This window comes from Symphalangus syndactylus, chromosome 23, assembly GCF_028878055.3.
Source record: "Symphalangus syndactylus isolate Jambi chromosome 23, NHGRI_mSymSyn1-v2.1_pri, whole genome shotgun sequence".
Classification (NCBI taxonomy): Eukaryota; Metazoa; Chordata; class Mammalia; order Primates; family Hylobatidae; genus Symphalangus; species Symphalangus syndactylus.
The window spans coordinates 15,716,502-15,731,671 of NC_072445.2; the positions used below are offsets into that span (position 1 = coordinate 15,716,502).

General features: G+C 46.5%; 1 protein-coding gene across 6 annotated transcripts; it reads right to left on the bottom strand.

Moving 5' to 3' along the window:
- Nucleotides 1-3,911: 3,911 nt before the first annotated feature.
- Nucleotides 3,912-15,157, bottom strand: MED20 (mediator complex subunit 20). 6 transcript variants are annotated; one of them, XM_063632826.1, is made up of 6 exons: nt 14,525-14,800; nt 11,845-11,966; nt 10,831-10,985; nt 7,823-8,076; nt 7,475-7,718; nt 5,717-5,845 (listed from the first exon to the last, which is right to left on the bottom strand). In XM_063632826.1, exons 2-6 carry the CDS (start codon nt 11,940-11,942, stop codon nt 5,817-5,819), a joined length of 780 nt encoding a protein of 259 aa, XP_063488896.1. In that variant the 5' UTR covers nt 11,943-11,966; nt 14,525-14,800; the 3' UTR covers nt 5,717-5,816. The 6 variants fall into 6 exon arrangements, with proteins under 6 accessions (XP_055120276.1, XP_055120275.1, XP_055120274.1 ...); XM_063632827.1 differs by lacking the exons at nt 11,845-11,966; nt 14,525-14,800 and adding an exon at nt 15,023-15,155; XM_063632828.1 differs by lacking the exon at nt 14,525-14,800 and having other exon boundaries at nt 11,849-11,905.
- Nucleotides 15,158-15,170: the final 13 nt, after the last annotated feature.

Here is a 15,170-nt window from a genome sequence, read left to right on the forward strand (position 1 = left end):
AGAGTCTCACTCTGTCACCCAGGCTGGAGTACAGTGGCAAGATCTCGTCTCACTGCAACCTCCACCTCCCAGGTTCAAGTGATTCATTATTCTGCCACAGCCTCCCAAGTAGCTGGGATTACAGGAATGCACTACCACGCCCAGCTAATTTTGTATTTTTAGTAGAGATGGGGTTTCACCATGTTAGTCAAGCTGGTCTTGAACTCCTGACCTCAGGTGATCTGCCCACCTCAGCTTCCCAAAGTGCTGCTATTACAGGTGTGAGCGACCGCGCCTGGCCGAGATGTGAGTATTGAATGATGGTCAAGCTAGGTGATTTAAAGAGTTGTTCTAACCAAAAAAACTGATTTGGGAATGCTCTACACAATCATAGTGACTCATCTTGGAGAGATCCCACCCCCAAGAAGTGAGTACTCACAATCCAAAGACACCAAATTCTCAGGGGGGGCCCAAACTTGTAATGCAATTGGTTTCAGCCATTCCCCATGCAATAGTAATTGGGGTCTGTGGCCTAAGACACCCAGGCAGTAACAGAAATGGAGAGGGAGGGTGTGGCAAGAGAAAGGCAATGTTGGGAGTTAAAGGTATGGGGTTGGAGACGATAAGGCCATATCATCAGTCCTGCCTGTCAATTTTTGACACCTGGAGCACATGCTTAGGTGGGGAACTTCTAACTACAACCCTTAACCTTCCAGGATTTGGAGAGAAAAATTTCACTAACTGCCTTACCCTGAAGCCTCAGAACACACTGGGTTGGAGTAGGTCTGGTGGAGGGGTGGGAAGTGGTCAGTCCCTAGGTGTTTTCTTCAGTGAAGAAGCGACACCAATGCATGGTAGGGGAAATGTGACTACTTGGTCCTTGATATCTGAGGAAAGCCAGCAGGAGGCAGTGTGGGAGCAGGGTACAGAGAATCCAGCATCAAAGAGAGACAACAGGAAAGCACAGCCAGGGCAGGAACCATCAATGGATGCAGGAAATAGACTAGACACAAAGTAGATTACAGTGGTTCCCAAGATCCAGTATTTGCCTTCCCCTTCCACAGGCTTTGAGGTTTGCATGTATCCCCTGTACTGTAACTTAATAGATCATTTGAAAAGACTTTCAGGCTGGGCAACAGGATGAGACCTCCATCTCTACTGATAAACAAACAAACTCTTAAAAACACCCCCATCCTAAGGAATAAAGTGCTAGTTATACTTTTAATATAAATTAGAATAAGACAGAAATACTAGTATTAAAATGTTTCCACATTCCACCTAAAATCATGTGGCACCTCAGGGAGGTCCAGCTGCTGTACTTTGGCACATGCTGGTAGCCAGGAGTCCTGGGCCTGAAATTTGGTCCTGACTCCACCCTCATCTCTCTGCATGACTTCTCTGGGAGCTACAGCCTCTCCATTTTTCAATGAGAGAACTAAATGAGCTCTAAAGCTGCCCTGATAGCTGGCAGTCAAGGTTAGCATATTTGTGTGTGGCTCTGGCAAAAGTACCCCAAGATGACATTGGCAAGGCCTTAGAAGTTTCCCAGTTTCTGCTCTTTTGGGGTAGCTACAGATGGGAAAAGGGCTAAAGCATCTGGAAACAGAGGAAGGAGTGGTAGGAACATAGTCTAGAGGGGCAAGAAGAACATCAGATGTGAACCAAAAAAATATGGCATCTCCATTTACTGGCTGAGTGTAAGATTTATTTATAAAATGGGAATAATCACATCCTTTTCCCCTTAATTTATATAAATAGCCCTCAACTTTCACTTTCAAAAATTATACACAAACATTTATATCCTAAAGTACTACTGAAAGCCCCACTCAGAAATGCACACAAGAGCTGGATAACATATGGGTCCTTCCCACAAGTCATCAATTTATTTTTGGCAACTTTGCTAGTGGAGCCGTATTTCTTAAATTATTTAAGAAATGTAGGCTGGGCACGGTGGCTCATGCCTGTAATCCCAGCACTTTGGGAGGCCGAGGCGGGCAGATCATGAGGTCAAGAGGTCGAGACCATCCTGGCCAACACGGTGAGACCCCATTTCTACTAAAAATACAAAAATTAGGCCGGGCGCGGTGGTTCATGCCTGTAATCCCAGCACTTTGGGAGGCCAAGGCGGGTGGATCACAAGGTCAGGAGATGGAGACCATCCTGGCTAACACGGTGAAACACTATCCTTACTAAAAATACAAAAAATTAGCCAGGCGTGGTGGCAGGCGCCTGTAGTCCCACCTACTCAGGAGGCTGACGCAGGAGAATGGCATGAACCCGGGAGGCAGAGCTTGCAGTGTGCCGAGATCACGCCACTGCACTCCAGCTTGGGTATCAGAGCAAGACTCTGTTTCAAAAAATAAAAATACAAAAATGCCAGGAGCGGTGGCTCACGCCTATAATCCCAGCACTTTGGGAAGCCGAGGCCGGCGGATCACGAGGTCAGGAGATCGAGACCATCCTGGCTAACACAGTGAAACCCCGTCTCTACTAAAAATACAAAAAAAAATTAGCCAGGTGTGGTGGCACACGCCTGTAGTCCCAGCTACTCAGGAGGCTGACGCAGGAGAATGGTGTGAACCCGGGAGGCCAAGCTTGCAGTAAGCCGAGATCATGCCACTGCACTCCAGCCTGAGTGACAGAGCGAGACTCTGTCTCAAAAGAAAAAAAAAAAAAAGAAAATGGAAAAATACAAAAATTAGCTGAGTGTGGTGGCATGCACCTGTAGTCTCCACTACTCGGGAGGCTGAGGGAGAAGAATCACTTGAAGCTGGGAGGAGGAGGCTGCAGTGAGCTAAGATCGAGCCACCGCACTCCAGCCTGATGACAAAGCAGGACTCCGTCTCAAAAAAAAAAAAAAAAAAAAAAAAATGTATTACATTACCTGCTTCTTTTAGTGACACATTTCCTTGAATTGACACAAAGGAAAAAAGTACCCAAGTGGCAGTTCTTAAATCTGGTGTTCTCTAGACTTAAAGCTGGTCGAATGTGTGCTTAAATGTGAAGGAAAAGAACAAAAGTGAAAAACGCTGGAAATTTAGGCCAAGACTGTGCCTAAAAGGAAAAGTGGGCCGGGCACAGTGGCTCACGCCTATAATCCCAGCACTTTGGGAGACAGAGGCGGGTGGATTACCTGAGGTCAGGAGTTTGAGACCAGCCTGGCCAACATGATGAAACCCCATCTCTACTAAAAATACAAAAAATTAGCCGGGTGTGGTGGTGGGCGCCTCTAATCCCAGCTACTCGGGAGGCTGAGGCATGCGAATTGCTTGAATCCAGGAGGCGGAGTTTGCAGTGAGCCGAGATTGTGCCGCTGCACTCCAGCCTAGGTAACAAGAATGAAACTCCATCACAAAAAAATAAAATAAAATAAGGGCCGGGCATGGTGGCTCACACCTGTAATCCCAGCACTTTGGGAGGCTGAAGTGGGCGGATCACCTGAGGTCAGGAGTTCGAGACCAGCCTGACCAACATGGAGAAAGCCCATCTCTACTAAAAATACAAAATTAACTGGGCATGGTGGCGCATGCCTGTAATCCCAGCTATTCGGGAGGCTGAGGCAGGAGAATCGCTTGAACCCAGGAAGCAGAGGTTGTGGTGAGCCGAGATTGTACCATTGCACTCTAGCCTGGGCAACAAGAGCGAAACTCCATCTCAAAAAGTAATAATAATAATAAAAAAACAAAATAAAAGCCAAGTGTAGTTAGGGATTTTATACTTTTTTTTAGCTTTTAGGGAACAGAGTCCCTCCCTATAATACACAAGTCTAGAGAGTCTATATTTACCACAATCAACTTCTGGAGATTTTCAGGAAATGCATTGGTTCAAAATGGTGCCTATGCATTGTTTCATTCCATAAAGCTGCAGCCTACAGAAAAATACAAATAAATAAACCTGGACGAGAGCAAATGTAAATCAGGAGGCCAAAAACGTTAAGATCTGTGCATTTTATTTTTGTAAACAATATCTAAAACATACCTCAATATAAAAAACCAGAAACAAAATAACAAAAATGGGGTGAGAACAAAAAATACAGATGACAGGTTCTGTAGTTATGGTACTGAATTGAGCTTCCTGTCAGCCAAAACTAGAAGGGAAACATGACCACTACCTGACTTGTTGTAGAGGCTTTACATCTGAGCACTTGGATCTGAAAAGTTTCTCTTTAGATGCCCTCAAATAAGGGACAGTATCCTTGATGACAATACGGTACATACATTCACAATTCTCCCAAGACCATCTCTGTGTATATCAAGGTTAACCTGGATGAATATTTCTGCAGCAGGCATGGGGTAGGCAGGCAATATGACCAAACATGTAGCTTGGAGGCTCAAATGAAACAGGAGAAAGAGCTCAGGCAACCATGAAGCATGGTGCAGGTATCAGGGTCAAGTATTCTAACCCTAAGATCAGGGTGCATGAGAACTGGAGAGGCCTCAATACTGAGACTTAGACAAAAGGTGTGGAATTAACTTCCTAGTGTGACTAATCCAACTTAGCTCAAAGTGGCTCTGAGATCAGCCCTTCTCTCAAGTCAACTCATAAACAAATGCTTTAGTTACAGGAGGTATTAACTGCAAAATAACAGCCAAGAGCATTCCTGGGCATGTCCATTGAGCCCCATGCAGCAGAAGCCATTAACTGCATCTCAGCAACCAAATTCTCTTTCATCTTGTAGTCACAGAATCCCTGAGTTTTAACTCGGCACATGACTGCCCAGATAAGAGGCTCTATGTCCCAGCATCTCTTTCAGCAAAGTGTGGCCACAGTGATTCAAGCAATGCTCAGTCATATCTTTTTTTAAAAAACTGCTCTTTTCTCTCTCTTTCCCCAGTGGAATGCAGATATGGAGCTGATGAGTCTGCTTTGATCTTGTGGGTAAGAAAACATACTGGGAACGGCTAAATAAGACAGAAGGAAACCAAGTTCCTGATAACCTTGTAGAGTTAAATCTGCCCTCGACCATCTGATTACCTCTCTATTATTAGGTGAGAAAAAAACAAACTTCGATCTTATAGCAGTTTGGCCTGTGGCTTAACATATTTCACAACAGAAGGGAAAGGGGTCAGAAGGAGATTTCAAAGGACTCAGGCAACACCCTAGGAAAGTCAATTCGCAAATCACTTCAGCAAACAGGTCAGAAAATAGTAACTATCAAACCAGTTGTGCCTTCTACTCCATCTCTAGGATAGAAGCCCAGCCACATCCTCTGCGGAAAGGAAGAGGCTCTTATTACAGCACAATCCAAACATAAAATGCAGCATGTTCACCATTGGCCTGGGACAAATCCTTAATAGTTGGGGATATGGACTATTTCCCCCACCAGTACCAGGCAAGGACATTCCTGTCCTACCTTTCCCCTAAAGGAGGCAGGGTCCAAACTTCTCCATTCTTCATAATTACCATTCTTGAGGACAGGCCAAATCCAGTAAGGCACGGAGTAAAACAGCTGATGGGGGGCTACGTGTGAGAGTCGGGGTTGGGGAGGGGACTCCAGAGCCCCAGAACAAAAGCCACAGCTGGGAACCAGAGAAGGAGAGTAGAGTCCATGTCTACCCTGAGTTTCTGGGGTCCGGGGACCTGAGAGTCAGCACCTGCTCCTCCTGTGGAGTACCCCTGGTGACACAGCTCAGCTGGCAGCTGCTCATCACTAACGAATCCCAGCCACCGGCACCTGCTGCTGCTTGCGGATCTTGTTGAAGAGTTCCATGTACTGGACCATGGTATCTGCTGGGCCGTAGACCGCATCATGTCTGTTCCCAAACACTGCAGGAGCCCCTGGTGTGTGGCTACCTAGAAAACTCTGTAGGAACTCAAGCAGCAGACTCCAGCAGTCACTAGCTACCACACAGGGGCCATACTCCACCTGCGAACCAAAAGCACAGAGAATGAGGGTGAATGAAGGCTAAGACAAGGTCTGCTTCTCTTGCACCTCCTGCCTCCTGCTCCCATCTTCCCCAACCCCAAGCTAAAGACATACACCTCCTAGCACAGTGTTGGTCCACAGGAAACGTTCAACCTAAACACTGGGCTCAACACCCAGCATTTTTAGGCATCTTTGACCTTATCCTGGAGCTGTGCCAACCCACAGCCCTCCCAGAGGACCCAGAAGCAGATCTGGGCCCCTTTTGATGATCTCAGGACTGTGTTGTCCCTGCTATGCTGGGTAAGGATTTAAGGAGAGCTCAAGAAAATTCTAAGAGACACAACAAAGAGAAAGAGAAGGAAAATGTGTGTGGGGGTGGTAAGTAGAGAGTAGAGTGGACACATATGCTCATGAGTTTTTTTCAAGACCAAATTTTACTCCCTAGGTAGAACCAACCTGAGCTCCGACCCTAAGAAAGAATTGCCCAAATAGTGTGTCATGGGCCAAAAAATATACATCTTAGGTTTTCTCTTTCTGCTCTCTTAATTTTTTACTGGAGAGATGGCAGGGTAAAATTACTGGCAACCCTAAGGAGAAATAAGTAAAGAAATAGGTGGGGTGTGTTTCTACTACAAGATTAGAAATGTGGAGGATAAACAGCGGGTCCTCAGTGGGTCTCAGCAAATCCAAGGTCTATGACAAGCCGAAAGGATTAGGAAGTCTTGATCCTAGAGGTTGCTGAGCAGAAACTATCATTAATACCCTTTTCTCCAACTGGGATTCTTCCTAGAGTTATCTATCCCCATGTCTCTACATTTTAAATCCCTATATAAATGTTGATCCTCAGGAAGCATCACAACCAAAGTCAGCAGTGCTCACACTGGCCTGAATTCCCAGAGCCAACTGCCTCTATTATAGCATTTTCAGACTAACTTCAAAAATAGTTTGTGTGTTTCAGCCTCACTCTTAATAAATAAATCACAAATTTTCAAAGGGTAGACCTGCAAGCTTACTTGTTTTCTTATCTCAGTGCTGGGCACATTATAGGTTGTGAACTTTCCCTGGTCCCAAAGAAGCCAGCTACTGCTACACTGCCACTCTCACTCCTTGTCACTATATATGTGTATGTATACACACACACACTCTCTCAGTGTCACAGATGAAGTGATCTCAGACACAAACACTCTTTCTACCATGAAAGAAAGCAGACAGCATGTCAAAAGGAAAAGCACATTTTTGCTTCCTAACCTATCTTAAAGCATACTAAGGAGAGGTATGTCGGCATATGTGATTTAGGGCCCACTGCCAGAAAATTGTTCTAAGAGTTGTCCTGGTCTGCTCCAGAACTTCTTGTCATGGGTGACTGTCCCTCCGTATCATAATTCACCTGCCTTCCTTGACTATCTTTTCCCTTCTCCAGCAAGCCACCCTTCCTAATGAAGCTTTCTGCTTGCTTTGAACCCAGCTTCCCGCTTCCTACTTCCCACCTGTGTTAGACAGTCTCTGAATAATTAAAGAAAGGATAAAAGATTCACGGAGAGGAAGCACAGATGCCTTGGAGTCAGGGATCAGGTAGGCATAAATAGCTGTTTAAATTGAGGACTGGAGGCCAGGTGTGGTGGCTCATACCTGTAATCCCAGCACTTTGGGGGGCTGAGATGGGAGGATCAATTGAGCCCAGGAGTTGGAGATCAGCCTGGGCAACATAGTAAGACCTCATTTCTACTAAAAAAAAAAAAAAATTTAATTCGGTAGGTGTAGTCCTAGGTACTTGGGAGACTGAGGCGGAAGGATCACTTGAGCCCTGGAGGTCGAGGCTGCCGTGTGCCAAGATTGCGCCATTGCATTCCAGCCTGGGTGACAGAGCAAGACTCTGTCTCAAAAAAAAAAAAAGAGAGAAGAACTGGAAAATCTTCAGAGCCCTTTGCTGAGCAGCCCCCTCAGAACATCCTGCTCCTACTTTCACCAAGGTCTTACCTCCACAGAGATGCCCCGGGCACTGGGCCCCATTGTGACTGTGCCCACCTTCACCAGGAAGTCACAGTACTGGTACCGGGTGCCCCGGGTCTCAATCTTGCTGGCCTTAGCACTCTGGAAAAAGCCCTTGAGCTTCACCATAAGCACATCAAAGTTGGTGTCAGCAATAAGGCAAGGGCCATTCTCAAAGAGGGCGAAACAGCTCAACGGGTACTCTGAGTTGTGCATCACATACATCAGCTTCCCGGTCTGACCTGCAAGGGACAAAGATCCCATTCATCATCAAGACTTTCACTGGCAAACCCCAGAGTAGAGTCAAATGACTCCCCCACAGAATGAGGCCAGACAGCAATCTGGCACTACCTCAGCAGTTCTTGGTGAGGGGGTGAGGGGAATCCTCTCACTGACAGCCTTTTCTAGAAAGGTAGGGGATAATAGCAGGAGAGGCAGCATGTAGTAAAACCCACTCTGCTCTACAGAAAACGGTGAGGGGCACACAGGGAACTTTAATAGTGTTGACCATGTTTTAATTCTTAAGTTGAGTGGTGGGCTCACAGATGGTCTATATGTAAAGTCTAACTCCCACAGACTTTATGTATAATCTTTTGTATATTATCATATATTACATAAGTAAAATGAAAGTAACAGCATTTGGGCATGCCAAAGGAAGTAGCTGCTCCCTTCTTCTGCACACTCCTCCTCACCTTAGCTTCCTCCCTCTTTGAGATCTAAATGGTCCTTCGGAAGCAGCAAAGGGGAGTGTCTGAGCATAAGCAGGGAAAGGTAGATGGGAGCCAAGCTGTGATAGGTCTTATCTACCATGCCTCAAGAAGTTTAGACTGTATCCTGAAACCAATGGCAAACCGTTGGAGAATTTTTAGAAGTCTAGCCAACTTGGGAAGCAAGCAGCACACTACAGCAGAGAGAACTCAGGATCTGGATCAGATGATCAACTTTCAAGCCCCAGCTCACCCCTTCCAGTCTCTAAGAAATAAGTTTTCTCATTTATTTCCATAGGCTATTTGCAATAAGAATGGAAAGCTATATACATTTAGTTAAGTAGAAAACAGAAGAAGGCAAGGCTGGGCACAGTGGCTCACACCCGTAATCCCAACACTTTGGGAGGCTGAGGCGGATGGATCACTTGAGGTCAGGAGTTCCAGACCGGCCTGACCAACATGGTGAAACCATGTCTCTACTAAAAATACAAAAATTATCTGGGTGTGGCAGTGCACGCCTGTAATCCCAGCTACTTGGGAGGCTGAGGCACGAGAATCACTTGAACCCAGGAGGCAGAGGTTGCAGTGAGCTGAGATCATGTCACTGCACTCCAGCCTGGGCAACAGAGCAATACTCTATCTCCAAAAAAAAAGAAAGAAAAAAAAAAGGTAAAAACTGGAAAGCAAGATTCCTCTTTCATACACTACAAGAATTAATGGGGCCAGGCGCGGTGGCTCACGCTTGTAATCCCAGCACTTTGGGAGGCCGAGGCGGGTGGATCACGAGGTCAGGAGATCGAGAGCACAGTGAAACCCCATCTCTACTAAAAATACAAAAAAATTAGCCGGGCGTGGTGGTGGGCGCCTGTAGTCCCAGCTACTCGGAGAGGCTGAGGCAGGAGAATGGCGTGAACCCAGAAGGCGGAGCTTGCAGTGAGCCGAGATTGCGCCACTGCACTCCAGCCTGGGCGGCAGAGCGAGACTCCGTCTCAAAAAAAAAAAAAAAAAAAAAAACACACACACACACACATAAATACATACATACAAAGAAATTTTGGGATGTAATGGATATGTTTAGTACCTTGATTGTGGTGATGGTATCATAGGTGTATGCATATATCCAAACTCATTAAGATGTATACATTAGATGTGTACAACTACTTGTATATTAACTATACCTCAATAAAGCTTTAGCCAGGAGTGGTGGCTCATACCTATAATCCCAGTACTTTGGGAAGCTGAGGCCAGATAATCCCTTGAGGCCAGGAATTCAAAACCAGCCTGGTCAACATAGGGAGACCCTGTCTCTACAAAAAATTTAAAATATTAGCCAGGTGTGGTGGCTCATGCCTGTGGTCTCAGCTACTCAGGAGGCGGAGGTAGAAGGATCACTTGAGCCCAAGGGTCGAGGCTGCAGTCAGTGAGCTGTGATCATGCCACTGCACTCCAGCGTGGGTGACAGAGTAAGACCCTATCTCAAAAAATAAAATAAAATAAAATAAAATAAAATAAGGGCCGCGCATGGTGGCTCACGCTTGTAATCCCAGCACTTTGGGAGGCCGAGGTGGACGGATCACAAGGTCAGGAGATCGAGACCACGGTGAAACCCCATCTCTACTAAAAAATACAAAAAATTAGCTGGGCGTGGTGGGGGGCGCCTGTAGTCCCAGCTACTCGGAGAGGCTGAGGCAGGAGAATGGCGTGAGCCCGGGAGGCGGAGCTTGCAGTGAGCTGAGACTGCGCCACCGCACTCCACAGCCTGGGCGACAGAGCGAGACTCCGTCTCAAAAAAAAAAATAAAATAAAATAAAGTGGCCGGGCACTGTGGCTCACGCCTGTAATCCCAGCACTTTGGGAGGGCGAGGTGGGCGGATCACCTGAGGTCAGGAGTTTGAGACCAGCCTGACCCACACAGAGAAACCCCATCTCTACCAAAAATACAAAATTAGCCGGGCTTGGTGGTGCATGCCTATAATCCCAGCTACCTGGGAAGGCTGAGGCAGGAGAATCACTTGAACCTGGGAGGTGGAGGTTGCAGTGAGCCGAGATCGCACCATTGCACTCCAGCCTGGGCAACAAGAGCAAAGCTCCATCTCAAAAAAATAAAATAAAATAAAATAAAGCTTTCAAAGGCCCTATTCCAAGAGATAAAGAACCAAGAATTAAACACATCTCACCACATGTTTAAGAATACCACCCTTAGCAGAAAAGCAGAAAGACTTCAATTAACACAAATATCTATTAACTCCAAGCCTGGTTCCAGCCATCCTACAGACTCATCTCACTGACCTTGGCTGCCAAGGGTAGAGGCGGCCGTATGGTAAGTCTCACAGTCCACACAAAATGTTCCTTGCTTCTCTGCCCCAAGCATCTCCAATTTCCGGGTAAGGAGCTCTACGGTTTGCTGAACACTCTTGCCCTCGGCCACAGGCATCTGGGACACACTGGAAAGGAAAGCACCAAATCGTCAGTTATCCAGAGACACATATGTGCTCACTGAGCCATTCACTCGCCCACAGCATCACAGCTCATCAGGGCCAAAAGTTATCTTGGAAATTACCTACTCTGACCATCTTCCAATCCCTGCAACTTTATTATTATTTTTAATCAAAAAAAATTTTTTTTGGCCAGGCGTGGTGGCTCATGCCTGTAATCTCAGCACTTTGGGAAGTCGAGGTGGGCGGATCACAAAGTCAGGAGCTCAAGACAAGCCTGGCCAATATGGTGAAACCCTGTCTCTACTAAAAATACAAAAATTAGCTGGGCGTGGTAGCGGACACCTGTAATCCCAGCTACATGAGAGGCTGAGGCAGGAGAATCATTTGAACCCGGGAGGCCGAGACTGCAGTAAGCTGAGATCGCACCCTTGTACTCCAGCCTGGGCGACAGGGCAAGACGCCATCTTAAAAAAAAAAAAAAAAAAATTTAAGACCAGTCAAGTGCAGTAGTTAGAATGGGGAAGAGTAGAACAAGGAGTCCAATCTGTAACTGAATGTGAACAATCAATTAAGATAACTCATTACACTTGGACCAGTCCCCCATTGTAAAGACAAGGAATAGAGGACCATGGTCCCTGAGAGCCCCTCTAAGAACTGGAGCACAGTTCTCAGGATTCTCACACCAGGGCAATGAACTTCCTATCACGGGGCGTTCTCAAGTGTGGCATGCCAAAGATTCTAGATGGCACACAGACTGAGCATTCAATAATGCTGAGTCATAAAATGAAAAAGGGATTCCTTTTGCAACTCTTGCAGTTCTGACTACATCAAGGGAAAGTCTCCGTTTGGGTTAACATGTTTTTACCAACTCTGTGAACTTGAGCTGTTCAGCACGGTGGCCCAGAGCCACAGGTGGCTGGGGCTAGTGTATTGGACACTGTTGTTAGAGAACATTTCCATCATCACAGAAAGTTCTATTCAACAGCCCTAGGAACAAAAAAAGAAAAGCAGTCTTCAAGTTTATAATCTTTGGGAATGAGAGGCAACAGTATTCACAAAAATTGAATCAAAACAATGGAACAAAACAAAAACGTTATTTCCAAGATTTCCTCCTATGGTGAGTGAACCTCCTATGGTGGCTTCCGCTTTAGAGTGGTAGGTAACCAACTGCCAACCAACAACGTGCCAGACTGCATCCTAAGGCCTTTAGATGAATTAACTCTCTAAATCCTCACAATAGTCCTATGAAGGTATGTTATTTATCAACTTGTTACAAATGAGGAAACTGCCGGGCGTGGTGGCTCACACCTGTAATCCCAGCACTTCTGGAGACCAAGGTGGGCAGATCACTTGAGGTCAGAAGTTCGAGACCAGCCTAGCCAACATGGTGAAACCCTGTCTCTACCAAAAATACAAAACTTAGCCAGGCATGGTGGTGTGTGCCTGTAATCCCAGCTACATGGGAGACTGAGGCAGGAGAATCACTTGAAACCAGGAGGCAGAGGTTGCAGTGAGCCAAGATCGCACCACTGCCCTCCAGCCTGGATAACAAGAGCGAAACTCCATCTCAAAAAGAAAAAAAAAAAAGAGGAAACTTGGTCGGGTGCGGTGGCTCATGCCTGTAATCCCAGCACTTTGGGAGGCCGAGGCAGGCGGATCACAAGGTCAGGAGATCAAGACCATCCTGGCTAACACAGTGAAACCCAGTCTCTACTAAAAATACAAAAAAATTAGCCGGGCGTGGTGGTGGGCGCCTGTAGTCCCAGCTACTCGGGAGGCTAAGGCAGGACAATGGCATGAACCTGGGAGGTGGAGCTTGCAGTGAGCCGAGATCACGCCACTGCACTCCAGCCTGGGCAACACAGTGAGACTCCGCCTCAAAAAAAAAAAGAGGAAACTTAAGTACAGCACAAAGAGGTTAAATAACTTGCACTAGGTCACACAGTTAATGGGTGGTGCACCCAAGACTCAAAGCCCAGCAACCTGGCTTCATGTCCATGCTCTTAACCACTAACTAGACTGCCTGTATAGGGATGTAGTGTCTGTTAAAACATTTTTAAGGAAAAGATCGATTGAAAAATTAATAAACAATAGTACAAGCAGTACTTAGCTATATAGAAATCAAGAAAACAGGCCGGGCGCGGTGGCTCAAGCCTGTAATCCCAGCACTTTGGGAGGCCGAGGCCTCCGGATCACAAGGTCAGGAGATCAAGACCATCCTGGCTAACACAGTGAAACCCCGTCTCTACTAAAAATACAAAAAATTAGCCGGGCGTGGTGGCGGGCACCTGTAGTCCCAGCTGCTCGGGAGGCTGAGGCAGGAGAATGGCATGAACCTGGGAGGCGGAGCTTGCAGTGAGCCAAGATCGCACCACTGCACTCTAGCCTGGGCGACAGAGCAAGACTCCGTCTCAAAAAAAAAAAAAAGAAATCAAGAAAACAGTCATAGATGACATTGCTTTATGATCAACTAAATTAATCTATTAAGGTAGAGTCCTTCTGTTGCTAAAAATTGTCACTACTCTATCAGAAAAAACACTGATAAACGATGTTGCTAATGTGCCTTATTTTGAAATATAAAAGAATCCCTAAACTGACGCTACAAGTGACAGAAGTCCTAGGATTCTGAAAACATTGATAAGAGTGCCAACAGCCCTTTCCCTGGAGCTGCCTTCTCCATTTAAAGAGCAGGGGTGGCTGGACACGGTGGCTCATGTCTGTAATGCCAATACTTTGGGAGACCAAAGCAGGAGGCTCACTTGAGTTCAGGAATTCAAGACCTGCATGTATAAAACAGCAAGACCCCATTTCTATTTCTTTAAAAAAAAAGAGCAGGGGTTCCAGGGTTCTATGCTGCATCCTTTCCATTTCCATCCCTCACATATCTTGCTTCCATTAAGGAACACAGGAGGATCATGATGTCAACCGTAGGAAACAAGAGTGCAATCACTGAGAAACCTGCAAGAACCTGGGCTACCAGGAGGAAAAGTATTTCCCCTACACATGCTTTTGTATGAGAAGCCTATAGCCACTGGCTTCAGATATGCTGGCCTCCGGGTTTCTCCCACGGGAAAAATGCTCACATCTACTGAGATAAGAAAAAAATGTTCTGGGACCTGGCACCTTACAACTAACGCCTCCACAAGCACTGGACCCATACCTTTCCCTGCCACCTCATCTTCTTTCAACTGAGACTTAAAACATATGAAAGATAAAAACTCCGTTGAAACTAGACCAACCATGGAATTAAACATAGTGGGAAACGGGTTCTAAAGAGATAAAGTGCCTGGAACCATGATCTCCTTATTATCAATACCCTCTTTTTTCCTCTAGACCCAAGATCTTAAAATGGGCAAATTAGAAACAGACACAAGCGGGTCTAACTGTATTTGATGGCTGAGGGAAGGGCAGGCGAAAATCTTAAAAAATACTATCTCCTGATTGCTTATGGCCCACTCCCTCCAACCCTGTCTGCAGGTGGGTCATAGTCCAAAGACCCTATTTCCAACTCTGAGGTCCCATTGCAGGCAGTACTATGGCCTTACGGAAAGGAAGATGTATCCAGAAGAGAATGAGGTATACAACCATTGATAGGTTCCTGGGATAAAAATTTTGCTTTGTTGACACCAGCCTGGCCAATATGGTGAAACCCCATTTCTACTAAAAATACAAAAAGTAGCCTGGCGTGGTGGCGGGCGCCTGTAGTCCCAGCTACTCGGGAGGCTGAGGCAGGAGAATCGCTTGAACCCAAAAGGCGGAGTGTTGCAGTGAGCCAAGACCGCTCCACTGCACTCCAGCCTGGCGACAGAGCGAGACTCCGTCTAAAAAAAAAAAAAACCTTTGCTTTCCCGCCTTCCAAGAGGAAGGGGCGCATCTCCGAGGAAACAAGCCCGGGGAACCCGCAGCCCGCACGGCATCCTCTCATCCACACAACCCGAGGACATCTCACTCAGCTCCCAGAGGACGGCGGACCACGGCCAAGGTCCTCTTTCCGGCCTTTCACAACTCCAAGCCCCGCCCCACAAAACCCCCTGCAGTCCTACCAAGTCACTCCCATGGCGTCGGGCCGGGAAAGTGGCAGAATCACACAGCAGAAACGCAGGGTTCCCTGTCCGCCCACAGAAACTGCTTCAGTTCCCCAACACAACCTTCGGTCTCAGAAGCGACTCCGGAAATACGTAAAAACAGAGC

Coding starts and splice junctions, on each gene's coding strand:
- MED20 (XM_063632826.1), bottom strand. CDS start 11,942: ATGATGGAAATGTTCTCTAACAACAGTGTCCAATACACTAGCCCCAGC. Junction 10,986..11,844: donor AGCTCAAGTTCACAGAGTTG/GTAAAAACATGT, acceptor TTTCCTTTCCAG/TGTGTCCCAGATGCCTGTGG. Junction 8,077..10,830: donor CTCTACCCTTGGCAGCCAAG/GTCAGTGAGATG, acceptor TGTCCCTTGCAG/GTCAGACCGGGAAGCTGATG.